We start from the raw sequence: 18,780 nt of genomic DNA on the forward strand, positions 1-18,780 counted from the left end.
GAATGTTTGAATCCACATTATTCAGACAAGGGACACTTTGTCCTAAGTCACATAAAACATCATTCATTCTCAAATTTACAGCATTGAGCTTCATTGTCTTCCATAGAATGCCAAAACAACTAAAAGATGATCAGACAATATTGATATACTGTAAATGTCTGCACATCTACAACAATTTCTGTACAGGCAAGGTGTTTAGGCTTCTTGAATATCTGGCTACTTCCTGTGTTACTACTATGCACAACAGGACAAATGCAGATACATGACAATGATGGTTCAGTGCTAGAATGCTCCTCTAGATCACTGCATTTTTGTCTTGACAGATAGGTGCGGGACGTAAGCAAGAAAGAGGTGGAGGTGGTGGTAGTGGTGGTGGTGAGGGTGGGGGGGGGGGGGGGGGGGCAGTACAATCAAAGTACCAGCTTGAGCCCAGCGAAGGCGGTTTCTACAGTGTGCCTCCATTTGTTTGCAGGTTCCTCCGATACCTCTGAAGGCTTCTAATAACAAGAAGGGTACGGCAACCCGAGAATATCAAAACCAAACACTGAACAAATGTAAAGAAAAAACCCCCAAAAAAACACTAGAACTGAGAAACAGTTTGTAAGTTAACACCATTTGGAGTTTGGATTAATGGCTGTGTCTACACATAGAGACAAACACTCGTAAAACGCCGTTTCGAAACAGGACTATGGGCTCCAACACGCATACGCACACCCACATATCACATGAACAGCGCAGAATCGTTAATATAAAAAATTAAATGCACACGTACCGCGATTTTATGAGCTTGCCGCTCCTTCCTCAGAGTCTTCTGCATGACACGGAATTCATATTCGGCACGAGGATGATCCTGAGAGGAGGTGAGAGGTACAGAATGAATCACATCTGATCACGTCCTGTCTGAAAACAGCCATTCTCATCACCTAGCATCACCTCTTCACCAACACACCTGGCTGATGTATGCATTACCCCATTCCATTAGCAATGCTCTGTGATTTAAAAAGCACAAAGTGAAGACGCCATAGGCTGTTTTGCTTTTTTAATATGAGGGATGGCCAACATTAGACTGTGAGTGGGGCTACTGTACACAAGAATCTACATAAGAATCAAGTAATCCCCCCAAATTAACCCTACAAACCCAATAAACAACACATGTACAACACCAACTAATTTTTGTAAAAATGTCAGTTATAATCTATGGTCTCGCCTTGGGGTCTTCAGGTGACCATCCCTGATTCATAGACCATACACCACATTTTCCCACTAGTTAGAAGGCCTGAAGTCGAAGTGTTAGTGGCTTGAAATCTGCGGTAGCCCCAGGATCTTATCTGTGGAACGACATCGTGACATGCACAGATGAAAGGAAGAAAGAATCTGAAAAGGAGGAGTGTTAGAGAGGATAGACGATGGAGAGAGGCAGGCAAAAGACCAGAGGGTGTGCTGGAACCAACTGCTGACAGAGAACAGGGTGTTGTGTTATGGCGACGGGGCCAAGAAATGAGCAAGATTAAGAGGCGTTGGTGAAAGGCGGCTGGAGAGCATTAATGTGGCCTGTGGTGACACAGAGAGACAGAGAGGAGATCCAACAAGCTCCCTTTGTGATAAACTGCAGAAGAGAAAGTCTGCTATGAAGACGGAGAAGTGGTGAAGGCGATCCGGATGGACAGTCGCCATGTTAAGACTACAACGTGAGAAAAAAGAATGTCCAAACCTTCAGCGTGTCCTTCAGGAACCCAGGAAAAAAAAAAAGGAAGAAAATCACAAGAAAATAAGTTTATGGTTTACTGATGCCCTTAAGTCATCTGTTCTGCTGGATACATGTACAGCATTACCTGAAAAGAATGGCTAATAACATACTGCACTGGTCTCTGCAGATTATTTACAGAAAATCTCAGATTGTCTCTAGAATTACAGTTGCTCAGATCACAGAATTGCCAAAGGAAAGGTTCATACTCTTGGAAAGAAACACACAGCCCATTTGTATGGTGTTTATAAGGTCATCTAAAGGATAGAGGTTAAAGAGTGATCAGCGATGGCAAACTGACTAACATCCATACCAGCTGCTATACTGCCACCGTAACTTCATCCTAATCAATCAATCAATCAACAGTTAGAGATTTAACAAAATACAAGAAAGGCACAGTTCAGTCACTTAACAGCACACTTTTTTTAATTCCCATTGTTTCCACCACATTTCAGATAATTGGTGGGAGAGATCTGCACAAATGAGGAGCATAGCAATTGATACCAGTAGGTCCGCCCAAGTCTGCAATACAGGAGGACCCCATCCTATTTAAGGCCACATACTTATGTTTTGACTGCTACCTTAATGGACAAACTGCTAATGCAGTGATTTAAGACTAGTGTGATATGTTCAGCCTTGTGGATGTGGGATCAATACCCTGGATCAGTTGAGCCTGCTGTCTGGTACTACAAAAAATGGTACAGCGAATCAGGCTAGTCTTGGTTAATACTTGAATGGGCCAATGGAAGCAAGGCTGGCCTATGCAAAATGCAGAGGACTCATCCAAATCCAGCCTTGGTTTTCTTTTGTACTGAGTAATGGGTGCTACTAATTGGCAAGACTATCTTCGCACCTGACTCCCAGATAAAGAAAATGTGGAAAACCAGCAGTTCTTGGCCCTCAAGGACCATGATTTGCTGCTTCCAGTATAGTTCAATGATGGGGAAATTGTGCTGTAGTATGGATAACATGTTAAAGATAAGCAAGTATATACATACTATGTTCATTAAAGATCTCATGTCACTTATTTAAACTTATTCCTAAGGGTTTTGCTGGTGTCCTTCCAAGCCCAGTTCTCCTAATGTAGTTATCCCTCCTCTTGTTTATTTGGCTCCATAAATGGTTTCCTCTCCATTTTGGCTTATGTGCAGTGAGTGCCCTGGCACAAAATGGCTGCCATGCATCAGTTGGGTGGGTGCTACCCATTAGTGATGATTGATGTGAGTTTCTCACATAGTTAGACAATGATACATAAAACATTTTAATTACATCTATTATCTTCCAGAACTGTACCCAAACTAGCTACTAGACTTAGTATATATAATTAGTTGGCATGCACAGCTATACACTTGTGTTCAACACAGCTTAAGATGTTTAAGAAGCAGGGGTATGAACATTAACAACACAGCAGACATTCCTTGTGTAGTCATTTGACAAAACCCAGTTTGTTGAATTACCCAGAGTGTATCACATTATTTCACCAAAGGAAACCACAAGTCAAAGAAAAACAAACTACATCAAGGCATTCCTTTCCTTTCAATTCAAATACAAATTCAATGGAACCATTAAAGCAGATGCTTTCATTGACCCAGGGTGACACCGTATCCTTTAAAATGGCTCAATCACAAAAAAGTACATTCAGACAAGAATCCGGGCGACACTTAATGGATCCACTGAAAGCTTTGCTCATTCGGTTCACAGAGACATCTAAAGTCAATCAATTCAATTTTATTCAGCACAGTGCTGTTAACTAATTAAAAGTTGTCCAAAAATGCATAAGAGCACATCAAGACTCACACTACATATTCAGAAGATTCCCCGAAAAAACTGCGATCAATAACTGATATTATCCCTGCTGAAAAAAAAAACAAAAAAACAGCTCAAGCTAGGTTTTGAAACAGCTGGTAGCCGGTTAACCAGTTCAGACCAGCTCCATACTTAACATGGTTAGACCAGCACAAGCTATGTTTTTAAACAGCTGGTAGCTGGTAATTTCAATATGGCCAAACAGGATTTTACACCAGGCATATCAGAGATACTAAATAGAACAGACAGAAAGAGTGGTCAGCTCTCACCTCTTGATCCTCAAACCCGGTAAGATCCCATATGTAATTCAGTCGCATCTGTCTCCTCTTCCAGTGCTCCATAAACATGGCAGCTGCACGACACAACCAGCACAGAGTTTCTCTCTCGCATTTCTCTCTGTAGCCATCAAAAAAGCATTTTCACATGGAGATACCAGCTGGGCAACTATGCTCACTGTAATCACAAACTACGGAATGCAGATGAATTACTCAAGGTTTTGTTCCTTTTAATTTGGCTGGAGAGACAAGATATTCAACAGTCATGGAAACCAACGTGTGAAAGGCAGTCCAAATGAGTGAACTGTGTCAGATACATTTGTCCCATCATGTTTGGGACAAAGACCCATAATTTATTTATTTGCCTCTGTAGATTTGTAATAAAAAATCAAATTGTCAGATTTTAATAAAGGGCATTTTTATACATTTAGTAGTAATGTAGAAATTACAGAAGTACAGTGTTTATACATAGTCCCCCATTAAATGCCCACTTCAGGGCACCATAATGTTTGGGACACAGTAATATTATGTACATGAAAGTAGTCATGTTTAGTATATTTTTTGCATATCTTTTGCATGCCATGAATTGGGGGGGTGGGACTAGATTAAGCTGTAAATTATGCTGATGTGGTATGGAACACATTTGTTGGCTAAATGACATTTAGTCATCAAGGGTCCAAGTTATCAAATGAGCCTCAAACCACTGTGCTGCTGCCAGATATGCTGTAGATACGAAAATAATTGTTTCTCCCGACAAATGTTCCTGTTGAACTCAATGGAAAAAAAATATATATTGGCAAGTTAAAGGTAAGTGATGGCACTGTGAACCACCAGGCAGGGACACATGCCCTGAAAGATGTGGGTTCAAATCCCAAGTGCCGCAAGCTGTTTGTTCCCGTCATATGCAAAGTCATTATGTAATGTAATGTAATGTAATAACGTGTCAATTATCAGTCCATCAAAATCTACCCTAGCACAAAATGGACTCAAAGTGGCACTGAAAAGCACTGCACTCTGTTAAGTTAATCTTAATTACCTAATGGCATCATTGTTGTATAAAAAGGCTCACTCGTGAGTCAGGCAATTATGTAATAGTCTGGCTAATATATACTTCCTTTACATCCGTCTCTCTCCCCGTGATAACATCTAACAATGAAAATAAAATTCAAACAGTGTCCCACATTAAACTGCAAATAAATTCTAGAGCTGAACCCATGATGTTGTACAGTGTTCAGGTCAATTGCTTCCTGCTTCCTGCCTTCATCTGAATGTCCATGACAATGAACAGGCCAAAGGAATGCAAAGGAAAGGTCCTGTTATTCCAGCTAAGGCCCCAGTCATTATTCTTCTAAACGTCAGAGATTGTAAAATTGCACAGAACTTGCAGGCAAAATACTGGTGCTGAGACAAGAGGGGCCATGTGAGAGGGAGGGAGAGAGAGAGAAAGAGGGAGAGAGTTAGATATATACAGTATATACAGTGGGAGCAATAATTATTTGATCCCTTGCTGATTTTGTAGGTTTGCCCACATACAAAGAATAGAAAATAAATAATCCACAATAACAACATCATATAAATTTTATAAATGTAATCATATTTTCACATGAAATAAGTATTTGATCCATAGAACAATAGGACTTAATACTTGGTGGAGAAACCTTTGTTGGTAAGCACAGAGGTCAGACATTTATTGTAGTTTTTCACCAGGTTTGCACAGATCTTGGGAGGGATTTTGGTCCACTCCTCTTTGCAGATCCTCTCCAAATCCTTAAGGTTCTGAGGCTGTCGCTTGGCAACTCGAAGCTTCAGCTCCCTCCACAGATTTTCGATGGGATTTAGGTCTGGAGACTGGATAGGCCACTCCAGGACCTTAATATGTTGCCTTGGCCATATGTTTTGGGCCATTGTCATGTTGGAAGACCCATCCACAACCCATTTTCAGTGCTCTCACTGAGGGAAGGAGGTTGTCGCCCAAAATTTCCTGGTACATGGCTCCATTCATCCTCCCCTCGATACGGTGAAGTCGTCCAGTCCCCTTAGCTGAGAAACACCCCCAAAGCATAAGGTTTCCACCTCCATGCTTCACAGTGGGGATGGTGTTCTTGGGGTTGTACTCAGCATTTCTCTTCCTCCAAACACGGCGAGTCGAGTTGATGCCAAATAGCTCTATTTTGGTCTCATCTGACCACATCACCTTCTCTCAAGCCTCCTCTGGATCATCCAGGTGTTCTTTGGCAAACTTCAGACAGGCCTGTACATGTGCCTTCTTCAGCAGAGGAACCTTGCGCGTGCAGCAGGATTTTAGTAGTGTGTAGTGTGTTACTGATGGTTCTCTTCATGACTGTGGTCCCAACTGCCTTCAGGTCATTAACAACCTCCTCCTGTGTAGTACTGGGCTGATCCCTGACCTTTCTTATGATCATTGATATCCCACGAGGCGAGATCTTGTGTGGAGCCCCAGACCAAGGGAGATTTGCGGTGACTTTTTGCGGTGTGTTTCTTGCATTTTCTAATAATTGCTCCAACAGTTGTTAACTTCTCACCAAGCTGCTTGCTTATTTTCTTGTAGCCCATCCCAGCCTTGTGCAGGTCTACAATTTTGTGATATTCTGTCTCTCTCACAAAATCAGCAAGGGATCAAATAATTATTGCTCCCACTGGGGGGGAGGGGAGAGAGAGAGAGAGAGAGAGGATTGTCTCCTGCTTAGTCTAATCAACTGTACATCGCTCTGGATAAGAGCGTCTGCCAAATGCCAATAATGTAATTATTAATTGTTAATTAGTGTAAAGTGGACTTCAAATGGACACTGCCATTGCAAAGTGTTTGCGTTGGCTAAATATTTTATTTTATATCATCTGATATAAAATATTTACATTTGTTGGCTAAATATGTGTCAATTGAAATACTACTGAGGTGAATAAGTACACAAAAATAGTTTTGTTTTTTAAAATGTACTAGACATACTCAAATTTTTCCTTTTTAAAAAGCAGGAAAAAAGGTCTGATTTCAATAACACCAAACGTGCCCACTACATTCAGAGGTTCACTGGCAAGCTTTTAAAAATATTTGTCTGCAACAGCAGCAGTAAATATACTTTATATTTGTAATACAGCTAAAAGAGACTGTAAATCAAAGGGAATTGCCACCCATTAGCTAGATTCAGTTACAAATGTATTTGTATAGCGCTTTTTTACAACACAAACTGCCACAAAGCAGCTAATTATTTAGCTAACGGTCACGATTGGCAATGAAGCGATACAAATGCAAACAGTACTTTATTGTTTTTTTTTTTCCTCAATGAACACTGTGTTTATAGCTATGTAGGGTTGTTGGGTGTGCAGGTGAGCATGAGTATGTCTGTGCAATAGTGTGTGGGTGTGGAATGTAAAGGAAGGTAAGGGGGCTTTAGTGGGAATGTAAGAGCACATTTTCTAGAGGGTGTGGATGCTTATTGGGAGAGAGGGTAAGTGTGTTAGTGGGTGTGTTGATTATGAGGGAAGGTATGAGTGCTTTAGTGGGTATACAGGCGATTGGGAGTTTCTGAGTGGGAGTGAGTGCAGTGTGAGAGAGAGCGTGAGTGCTTTAGTGGGTACACAGGAGAGTGTGAGTTCCTCAGTGGGAGTGAGTGCAGTGTGAGAGAGAGTGTGAGAGCTTTAGTGGGTACACAGGTGAGTGTGAGTTTCTGAGTGGGAGTGAGTGCAGTGTGAGAGAGAGCGTGAGTGCTTTAGTGGGCATACAGGAGAGTGTGAGTTTCTCAGAGGGAGTAGGTGCAGTGTGAGAGAGAGTGTGAGAGCTTTAGTGGGTACACAGGAGAGTGTGAGTTTCTCAGAGGGAGTAGGTGCAGGTTGTGAACATTACAGTGCATAAGGGCGAGTGTGCGTGTCGTAGTGGCTGTGGAATGACTCATGCCAGCTCACCCCACAGTGCCATGAAGACGGAGAAGAAGACGGTGGCGGGGTTGTCGAAAAGGTGGCTGGCCCTGGCGGTGCCGCAGGCTGTGATCAGCTTCCAGTAGCTGCAGGCGCGGTCACACAGGGGACACATGGTGATGTTGTTCCTGGAGTCGCAGATCTCCATGCTAGGGAGGGCACAGAGGGCCTACAGTCATTTTTCGGACAAGCCATGATGAATTGTGCGGAATATGCTCTGGCAGGTTTTCCATACATGCACGCACATACGTGTCTGTACATGCATGTGCGTGCCTGTGTGAGTGTGGGTGTGTGTATGTGTACACGCGCCTGCATGTGAATGAATGTGTATGCTTATGCCTGTGTGTGTGCGTATATGTGCGTCCATGTGTGTGCGCCTTTGAAAAAGCAGAGGTTGGCGCTCCATGAGAGGTTGCAACAGCAACGATCCATAATAATTAGAGAAGCCCAGGCTCAGGCCTAATGGTGCCTAATGGCCAACAACAACCGACATGAGTCACACACTGCGGAGAACCACACAGTGTGGAGAGACCAACCGAACGCGTCCCACAAAGCAGGCACTAATCATTTCTTCAGCAGAGCCTAGGGGTAGCGCAACACTCACGCACTTAACGCTGCATGACAGGATAAGACCTGTATTCCATACCGTTTTATCCAGTATAGCTGAGGGCTAGACTGTCTGTACTCCGCTAATTGCTACACGTAATATTACAAACAGGCAAAATTAAGGAGTCACATTTTAATTATCTTGCAAACATACACACAAAAAGCAAATGTAACCAAAGATGGTTTAATACATTGAATGAAGAGGTGAGATACTCATCACTAAAGCACTAATACAAACCCTGTGCAACAACATGCTATAAAGACTACTACTATGAAAGTGCAAATCCACCCCACAAACCGTTGAAAATTACATAAAAAGCATAATGCAAAATTATTGGAAGGATTTCAACAGTACTGTAATGCCTGCAGGTCTGCCTTTTGGGGAAGGGTGTGGTCAGGAACAGTGAGAAGATGGCTGTTGATGTAAAACTGTGTCAGTGAAAAACCTTGGGGTAAACCGCTCATGTCGGAAAGGTATTTCAAAACTACACTTCATTTCGCAATTTCTCAAAAGAGCCCTATTGACTAATTGCTTTATGCCATCAACCTGAAGATCACAGGCCCTTATCCGGCACGACTAAGATAGCTTCCATTTTCATTAATGTATTAGCTATTTGAACACCATTATGGTGAATAACTCTAATGTATAGCTGGGCATACTCCTAAGCGTCTCAGGTTATGAACCCATCTGAAGGCAATAGCTGCACTGTCCTGGTATACTCCCCTCGACTTCCTGCAGCCAACCCCCAACACTAGGGCTTGGTAAACTGGAAAATGTTGGTCACATGCACATACCCAAATACTCCCGGTTCAGGGATGGTAATTAAAGGCTCTCCGGTCACCGATACGCTTCAAAACTGTATTGACAACAAGGCATATCTGCACAAGCGATCAAGGAGGGATTTTGTTTGCACTTGGAGTGATGTCATCCTCTGTTTGGAAACTGTTGTGGCGTCAGGTGTGTGTTTGTAGAAAGCTCAACTACGGTGTGGGCAGTGAAGCTTTATCGCAGCAGATTGCCAAATACCACCAGGAGGTGCCGTGCTAATGCAACGCCCTGCAGGGTTTCCCTGCAATGCTAATTACACTGCAAGAGAAACGCATTGGGCCACTATTGCATATGCGCTGTCAAGCCCACACTAAAAATGTCATAACCGTCTCAGCACGAGAGGTGTGTTTACAGACACAAAGCAGGTCATCCATGACCCGTTGTGAAACTGAGCTGTGAGGTCGAAAAACCAGATTCTCCTCCGCCAACATTCGCCCTTGGCAGCCTGGTGCGCACGCTGGAGAGAACTTTGGGGCTGACCTGGGAATGTCGTCGTCCACCGTGGCACAGCCGTACAGGAAGACGATGACGCCAACCACGGAGGCAGGGATCAGCATCTGAGTGTACACGCCCAGCCAGGCGAAGTACAGGCCAATCTTCTCCCCAAAGTACTTCCTGAAAGAAGACAGAGTGATTTGGACTGTGAGGATGGTGGCCTACAGTAGAGCTGGCCCCTGCATGCATGGTAAGCATATCAGGCCTCAAAGTCATCACCTTACGCTTACGACATGAGCTTTAAACCACATTATGTGTAAAAGTCAGTAATCATTTGAAAATGAACTCCGTGAAGGATTTAGACAGGCTAAATAAATTCCAGTTTTATGTCCACATTTTGTATGTACATACACGCTTCCTAGATGTTATTTTTGGACGGGGAAAACCCTTCAAAACGCATGCTGATTACACAATATGGCATGAAGTAGACAGTAGTCTCACCTGACCAGGCCAATGGGCTGATACTTGTAGAAAACGCCATAACTTGCCCACTCATCACGCAAGAGCTAAAAAACAAAGAGAACCACACGATCACAATTTTTCCACTACATATGACCACAAGTGCATTTGTAGGCTCTTCAATTTCACATACATTTCCTGAGAAGCTGAGAAGGTATGCAGAAAAAAAACATACTGTGTACTGAAAAAATACTTTTTGACCTGTCTGTGCTATTGACTTATAGGCAGTCCAGAAGGAGGACTGCAGCCAGATTTTTCCTTCAGTAGACGACAGATGTCAGGAGTGAGTATGTGATAATGACTGAGGTGGCTCTGGGGATTAAACGCTACAAGGCAGGGCTTAAGTCAATGCTGCAAGTGGTTTACTTTCTGTTTAATGTTAGCCCTAGGACAAATACCTACAAGAGCAGGAGGTGTTATGTCTCACCCTAATGGCAGTTAGCCGAAATGTATTTGTGTGTGAAAATTAATAAAATCTCTAGCACTCCACATGACTGAACTGACAAGTACATTCTTATTCGAGTGTTTCTTTTTCAGCAACAAAAACGACCTAAAACTCTAAATTTGAATTGCACATTAAAAGTAAATAAACAATAATAAAGTATTTACGCTCTTACCACATCCTCTGACACAACTCTGATTAATTAAACTCAACCATGTGCAAATAGATCAAATCACAGTTTGAGTAAATAGTAAATGCACACGTATGCATAGACACAAATGTAAACATATCTCCTGCAGTGCACACAGGCGCACACACACACCCTTTATTAAAGCTGCATTGGAGGCGGTATATCAGTCAGTCTGAAGTAATGGAATCTGGGTGTGTATTAACATCTCTGTGATCTCAAGTTACCACACACACATTAATTCCTACAGTACCATCACTGAGGGCTTTCATACATCTGACCTTCCAGCACTCAACTCAGATTCTCAAGGCATGGTGGGATCAACTAGAATGATCTCGTACTAGCTATACCATAGGGATGGGAATGGCGTCATGTCTTGATAAAGATATTCAAGAAGTCTTTACTGTGTTGTTTTCCATTAACTATTTCATTTGAAGTATAGGTGGGAGTTCATGAAATTCATAATTGTGTCACAATAGTCATTTTTGTGATACTTGTCCCAAAATACCTCAGTGTGTTTAATGCACTAACAATGCATAACCAAACGACTGTCATTGCAACTGTAAGATTGAGTGTTTTGGACATTTGGATGCATGTCATAAAGAACAGTTAAGCATTGATTACATTGTGACGTTAAAGTGATGCAAGCATAGTGTTAAATAGTTCTGATTCAATACATGTGCACTCAATACATTTGTTGTATTATTTTACATTATTTATATTATATTACATTTGTTATACATTTGGTATATTATTACAATAATATTAGTATTTGAAGTAGCTATCTACAGACAATTGTGTGCAATTGGTTCAGATCAGTCCTGGACAGAAGGTGAAACACAAAACTTCTCCTAAACTCTAATGCCAGTGTCAGTCCTTTTTCTTTTTTCAGATATTCTTCAGTCATGCAAGGCCATCTTTTCTGGTCTTTCTGGTCTGAATCTTTTCTGGCCCTTCGCTCCATGGCTGTGGCTCTATGGTTTTTCATGCCCCGTTTCCTTGAATGTCATCGAATGGCATTCCTGAAGTTCACATAAACAGCTGTGAGCCTATCCTGGCCCCTACTGCTTCCTGTAGAAAAGGAATACGGGAGTATAGAGTGTGTGTTTGAGTCTCTGCGCTCTACCGACACCCCTGCTTGCTGACCTTCAGATGGGACTTAGCTGGACCCTGTGAACATGGCAGGGGATGAAACAGCTACCCACTGATGCAATGCCAAGAGAGCGCAATTATCAGGCACGGGAAAACCCCGCCACACAATCCTGGAATCTTGCAGTGGCAGGTGATCACTGCCTCCTATGTAAGAATAACACCACACCTTCTCCTATATCTCTGCTAAAGCCATGTGCAAACAGTCCCATAACAATGGCATCGCTCCGGTTCCTTTCCCTCCAAAACGTCCCTTCTTTAAAGTGCTGCTTGGGTTCAAAATGATGAGGTACGTACAGTAAATGTATGGGCGCCACTGACTCTGGCGAACGCTATGAGTGTACACAGTTAAAACTCATCGCAATGCGAAATTGAACCTGTGAGATGGCAGCCAGGAGTTAAGCAAATGAAATGGCCTTTCAAAATGTGGACTCTGTCCAAGGGCCAGTTGAATGAGACGGACTGGGGCGAAGAAAAGAGCAGAGAAAGAAAGAGTGTGGCTGCGGAATAACAATCTTGTTCTCCTGCCCAGCCAGACAGAGCTCTTTCAAATGCTCTCCACAGAGCTACTCCAGAGACTGAGCCCTGAACACATTTTCCCTTCCCTCTGGGTTAATAACAAGGCTGCCCATGCTATTAAGCGCTGTATGGGCAAGTGCACTAAATTACACACTGTCCCCGGTGGATTTCAGGACCCTTTGTCGAGACTTCCTTCCCACTCATTTGTCAGCTTGCTGAATGAGGTAGCCTATAATCTGCACAGCTGCAAAGTGATAGAATTCTAGAATTCTACATTGAGTCATCTTTGTCAGATTCAAGGGAAAATAAAATAAATAGGTAGGTTCAGGAATCTGTCACACATACAAATGCACCTATAAATACACAAGTAAGCATACCTGAATATACAGTATACAGTATGCGCAAACCCAGACACATGTGCGTACATGCAGGTGGCTGAATATTTGAATGAACTATTATATTTTGCAATGCAAATCACAAATAATTTTATGCTAACTGGATGCGGAGACATTTTGCCCCTGTCTCTAAGATCACACACACACACACACAGACACTGATGGGTTCAGGCTTTTTCCGTATGCATAGTTACTGTAAGCATATACGTAATATTGATGAACAAAACACACCTATGTCATCCTGTAGGAAAGAAATAGGACCTCACAGATAAGATGGACATGTGTGTCAAGGCCGAGGATATATCAGCCAGGCCATACGACCAGTGTGTTGAAGGTCTCTGTACCGCAAAGTTGTTTTTTGTCTTCCCTGCTGGGCCAGCGTTACATTCAATAAACTTTTACTTTTCTCTAGTGTTTGCTGACTTGGGTGAGTTCCTGCATTCTCCTGACATTGATTCCACTGAGAGAAGCCAGGTCCTAACCATTGCACACATGGGGACACACATATGTGCACATACACGTGCACACGCATGCACACAAAAGCTAGTAAACAGGAACTGGGATTAACATCACCAGCTCCCTGAAACTGCAGCCGGCACCTCAGACCTGGATGCCTGCGCTCCACTATTTACAGACATTTTAACACTACTGTTATTGTTCCATTGTAACAAAGGCAGATGTCCGACATATTCTCAACCATTGGACACGGGGCCGTACCGGCCTCTTGGGTGCTGAAGCTTTCAACAGCTGTGTTGTTTAGACACACAACACACCCCCCACCATGCCCCAACCCCCCCCCCCCCCTAAGGTTACATAACACCCGCTTAAAGGATGAGGAAACACAGACAGCCCAGGCTATCGGGAGGATCATTAAAGAGATTACCCCTGTGACTGTAAACACCTGCCCAGACACACACGTCGAGTGTCCCTCTTCAGCGATACGCTGGAACTCTGCTGCCAGGGTGCTTCAACACCGGGCCTGACTGATAAGATTGTTTGAAAGCACTTAATTGAGCTGTCAACCCCCGCAATAACACTGCCCAAGGACAGGGAGACGAGTTCGCCCTGCCCAAACGGCTCCCCTGACGAGCCAGCGGCTATCGCAGCTGTGATGGTCTGAGAGGAGCTGCAGTATCTTTTCTTACCTTCCGGTCGTTAGGTTCTATGTTTTCACCCTCGATGTCCCCCTGCAATAAAGACAGCAACAATAGCTTACTGTTCAAAACTATTAGATTCAGATTCAGCCAATCCCATCAAAACAAGACTTAATAGACTGAGATAAAGTCTCTCCATTCGCAAATGGAGGTTGCTGGAGCTGAAACTTAAACGCTCTACTTTGCTTACTCTTAAGTTAGCAAAGGCTACGTTAGTAGAACCTAAGTTCATATCACATGAGGGAATAATAATGACATGGTGGGATCAACCAGAATGACCTCATACTCGCTAGACCATAGGTATGTAGTTAAAGTATGGTGTCATGCCTTGCTAAAGATGATCACAAACTCTCATAACTCTAATTTATTTGTTCCACTCAGGTTGTTGGAACTGAAATATGTACACTTAACAAAAACAACACATCACACAGACTGCTGCAGGTACGACCTTCGCGGCCTTATAGAGGCTGACATTTTAATTCCTGACTACCAAGGTTCCTGTTTAATTTCTCATGATCTGCCTTAAACATCATTACTGATACTGATACTTATACTCACGTCATGTAAAGGATAAGCAGCCACATACACCCCACTTGCGAGTAGACTGGTGATTCCTGTGAAAAAGAAGAAATTAAACATGCACACCCACATGCACAAGCACACAAATGCAGGTACACAAATATATATAGAGCTATATACAGTACATTGCAGTGATGAGCGTAATGGCCTTCACATTAACAAAATTAACAAAAGTGAGGAGATACAGCTTACCCATAATGTATTTGGCTCTTGTGCATTTTGTGCGTTTCAATATTTCAAAAACCTGTCATGGACAAGATTCAACGATACATCAGAGGCTACACATAGTTACTTTATTCAGCTAAACACGAAACAACATTGATGGACTGTATAAAACCCAACCAGGATTTGTGGAGCTTTGAATTGGACAGATACCTTTCTTTCCCATCCAAATGAGCTCATATGAAACAAAGCAGATGGACAGTGCAGAAAGACAGATGGCAGTTCAAAAACTGGGAATTAATAACTAGAAATGAATCAATTACATTCAAAGAAAATATTTCTTTACTATTTGGGCATTCGAGATGACAGCCACAAAATGTGTAATCTTACAAAAACCACAAAGGATAAACTGAGGGTTCTGTAATTTCCGTTTAAATATTGACATATGCATGGAACAAGTTGCATTGTCATACAGTACATATAGTAAATACATAAATACTCTGCTCTTTTTACATATACAGTACGATTCAATGTTTTAATTTATTGCCAGTTCACATTGGCTAGTAGACAACTTACAATTGAACTTCTTGTTTTACTGTCAAAAAAGGATTCTTTGTCTGACAAATCAAACCTGTTGAGAAGAAAAAAACACAAGAGGCCCTGAAGTTAGCTCATGGTATTTCCTGGCAACAAACTCCCATTTCACGGCCACAAATTCCCCAGCCGTTCGGTAACATCATGAAGAAATAATCCATCATCCATAACCATCAAACCCCATTTCAAAAGGCTTAATACACACAAACCTGTGCCTGCGCCCAAACACACACACACTCACACACACACATACACACACACACACACACGTGTGCGCGCACATAAACGCGCACGCACAAACACGCGCAGGCACACAAACACGCGCACGCACACATATGCACACACTCAAACATGCACACACACGCGTGCGCAAACACACACGCACATAAGGGTGATCAGAGAAAATGAAACAGCCACAGCAGACATGCAAATGAGTGTGAAACACCATGGAAGGCTTCATAATTATCCATAGGTAGCCGGCTGGGTGCTTTACTGCAAGGACAGAAGAGAGTTCCAGGGGAGAGGGCTGCCCAGAATAGCACATGACCTCTGGCTACACTGACTTGTACAAAAACAGACCTGTTTACAGGCAGAGCCTTAAACAAATAAACTCTTTACCATTTGTTTAAGATAATCTGTGTTTTCTATTTATATCAACACAAATATTTATTTTATTCTGGGCCTTGGCCAATGTATTTGTGAGGAGCCCTGTTTTGGCCATTCGATTACATGAGGACAGGCATGTTTGGGTTTGCCAGTGGCACAGTGTCTGGCTTGTGTTCATGTTATTTAGTTCTCGACTCCACCTAAATTGAGCTCTAGGGAAACTTTACCAGATTACAAATGTAGCCTTTTTTGAGGCCCTGAGAGCATTTCAGGATTCACTTAATACTCTAATACAACCTCTGGGCAGAGTAAAACATGCAGGAGGGCTGCAATGCTCTCTGCCTTTTTAATTCAAACCTAATACTAAAGGGGTTTGGGTGAGCCTATAAAGAGCTAAAACATATCTCCAAAAGAGGGGTGAGTTAAACCTGGTTATGCCTCTGTATCATGAGAAAGTTCTGGCAGAAGAGGACTTACAGGTGTTGCTTTTCTCGAGAGAAGGGGTAGGAGAGGTGTTTGACGTTCTGTATCCTGTTCTCCTCCACTTTCGGGTGCAGGGGATCTGTCACTTTGTGAATGAAGGAGTTAATCTTCTCCACCAGGTTGCTTCCATCATTGACCTCATATACCTAAATATCATTAAAAAAAGAAATGATACGGAACGGAATAGTCTACGAAAACAGGAATAATCTGGCAGACCGAGGAGCGATGCTCACTTTTTTAGTTGGCATCTTCAGTTTCATGAACTCAGCCTCTCGACAAAGTACATGCCATGGTGCATGAATCTTCACAAACCCCACACCAGGGATTTTGGTCTAAAACACAAAAGCACAAACACACACAGTGATGTGAAATGCTAAGTGGGCATTCAGCTCGAAGCTACGGAGAGAAAGTGGCTCATTTCCATAAAAAATCTTTTAGTGCATATTTTATATTGCATTTTTACTCTGGGTACTCTTATAATGCAACAATCAACAATGCACCACTGGAATATATTTATTGCACCCAGTGCAACACTCACCGCCTTGGGGATCTCTTTGCCCTCCACGTGAACTGTGACTCTCTGATCCAGCAATCAGATGTTTTACATATTTACATATAATGGAGATTAAGTACAAACAAAGCACACAGCTGTACAATACATACAGCTCCATACATCAGACTAAACCTAAAACATTGCCTTATGCTCAGCAAAGCTTACCTTTTAACCTCTAGCATGGTTTAAAACGTGTAAGCTTTGTAGAATTGTTATCATACCCCCAATATATACAGTACATAAAAAACAAAATTAATTATAGGCCTTCGGTTCAATACTCTGCCACAACAAAAATATTCATATACATAGACAAATAAAATATAAAATAAGATTAAGATTAAAAATTGAATTATCTTTAAATATTTTGACAGGCTACAGATGCCTTATCAACCAGAGGGGGGTTGCAGGTGTGAAAACACATTAATCTCAGCAATTGAATCGCCCCCAAACCCTACAGTCGGCACTAGCATGGACTGGATTTGATCCCATGGGGACCAGTGAGCCACCTAGCACTGTTGTAATGGAGGCCTTGCCAACACAGAAGTGCCAAAATAAACCTACTTCAGTCATTCTCCAACCCTGAGCAGAACACAATGACTTCAATTGTTGATTACACAAGACAATAAGTGTGATATGTAATGGCCCTCCTATCTCACTATACTACCTGCAATTGGAACAAAATTCCCAACATTAATTACCAGATAAAATTATGTAAATGTATGTTCAATGTTAAGATTAGTCTGCTAACAGTAAGCAGCTACATTACATTTAGTGTGAAGGGCTCTTGATTTTCTCTCATGTTTATAGACATTATCCTATCCTACAACCATATTAAAGATGATTCTGTCAAGATTCAGTCACTGATGTCATTCGACTTGATTCTGGGTCCTATTGTGGTCTCAGAACTCTTGAGCTAAGACTACACAAGCAGTTCAAAATCTGGTGTCACCATGCCAGTCTGCACTCACCACAGCAATAAAAAGTCTTGATAAATCAGTTGTATATTAAAGAAGAATTATAATCAAATTACAAAATGTAGTTGCTGCAACCCATTTGGTTAGGTTTAAGTTAAAGCCAAATTAATTCATTTTCTTTAGGTATAGCAGTGCAAAATCTATGTTGCGCACCACTTTGACTAAATGTATTTTTCTTGCTCGTAAACAGCTTTCATTCACAGGATAGTCATTTGTTGACACGAGGACGACAGGAAATAGACGGGTTAAACCCGAGAATGCACAGAATTTACAATGCAAACATTTCTCTCAAAGTTGTATACCCATAACAGTGGAGTAGATTAAAAGAATGTATTGGTCAAAATTCCTATTCAATGATTCAATTCATAAATGTTTGGCCACTAACAGCAAACATCAATCAGGCCAGGTCACACAGTGTAACCCTGACCTCTTTGTTATCAGAACACTAGACCCACTACACTGATGACAGGCTTTGACGGCCTGAAAAATGTACAAAAAAAAAGAAAAAAAAACCAATCAGGGGCAAACATTGCGCCTGAAGGCAAATCACTTTCCTCAATAAAATAAAATAAAAACGAAAAGCTAAAGTAGGCCATTCATGACAAAAAAAGACATGTCAAATCATATGGGAAATTAATTTGAGAAAGTTCAAGGAACTTCCTGTGTAGTTGAAAACAGAGACGCATACCAGAACATGGCTCAGCCAAGTGTAAACGTAAGCATGAGTATCATTCTGGAAGTGGACAGTATCAAACAGAACACAACCGGCTACTTAAAACAAATAGCCTTCTGTGATCAGAGCTGAAGACACAAACAGAAGCCAGTCTTTATTTATTGCT

At 42.0% G+C, this 18,780-nt stretch overlaps 1 protein-coding gene across 1 annotated transcript in view; it reads right to left on the bottom strand.

Moving 5' to 3' along the window:
- The window catches only part of LOC133130737 (anoctamin-1-like), a 73,295-nt gene that overhangs the window by 17,275 nt on the left and 37,240 nt on the right, over positions 1-18,780 (bottom strand). The window contains exons 5-16 of the mRNA XM_061245544.1: positions 16,648-16,746; positions 16,409-16,560; positions 15,308-15,362; positions 14,762-14,813; positions 14,549-14,604; positions 13,982-14,023; positions 10,127-10,191; positions 9,671-9,805; positions 7,744-7,904; positions 3,820-3,902; positions 773-850; positions 420-497 (exon numbers count right to left, since the gene is read on the bottom strand). Coding sequence (XP_061101528.1) covers positions 420-497; positions 773-850; positions 3,820-3,902; positions 7,744-7,904; positions 9,671-9,805; positions 10,127-10,191; positions 13,982-14,023; positions 14,549-14,604; positions 14,762-14,813; positions 15,308-15,362; positions 16,409-16,560; positions 16,648-16,746 — 1,056 coding nt within the window. The remainder of the gene's footprint in view (positions 1-419; positions 498-772; positions 851-3,819; positions 3,903-7,743; positions 7,905-9,670; positions 9,806-10,126; positions 10,192-13,981; positions 14,024-14,548; positions 14,605-14,761; positions 14,814-15,307; positions 15,363-16,408; positions 16,561-16,647; positions 16,747-18,780) is intronic.

This window comes from Conger conger, chromosome 6, assembly GCF_963514075.1.
Source record: "Conger conger chromosome 6, fConCon1.1, whole genome shotgun sequence".
Classification (NCBI taxonomy): Eukaryota; Metazoa; Chordata; class Actinopteri; order Anguilliformes; family Congridae; genus Conger; species Conger conger.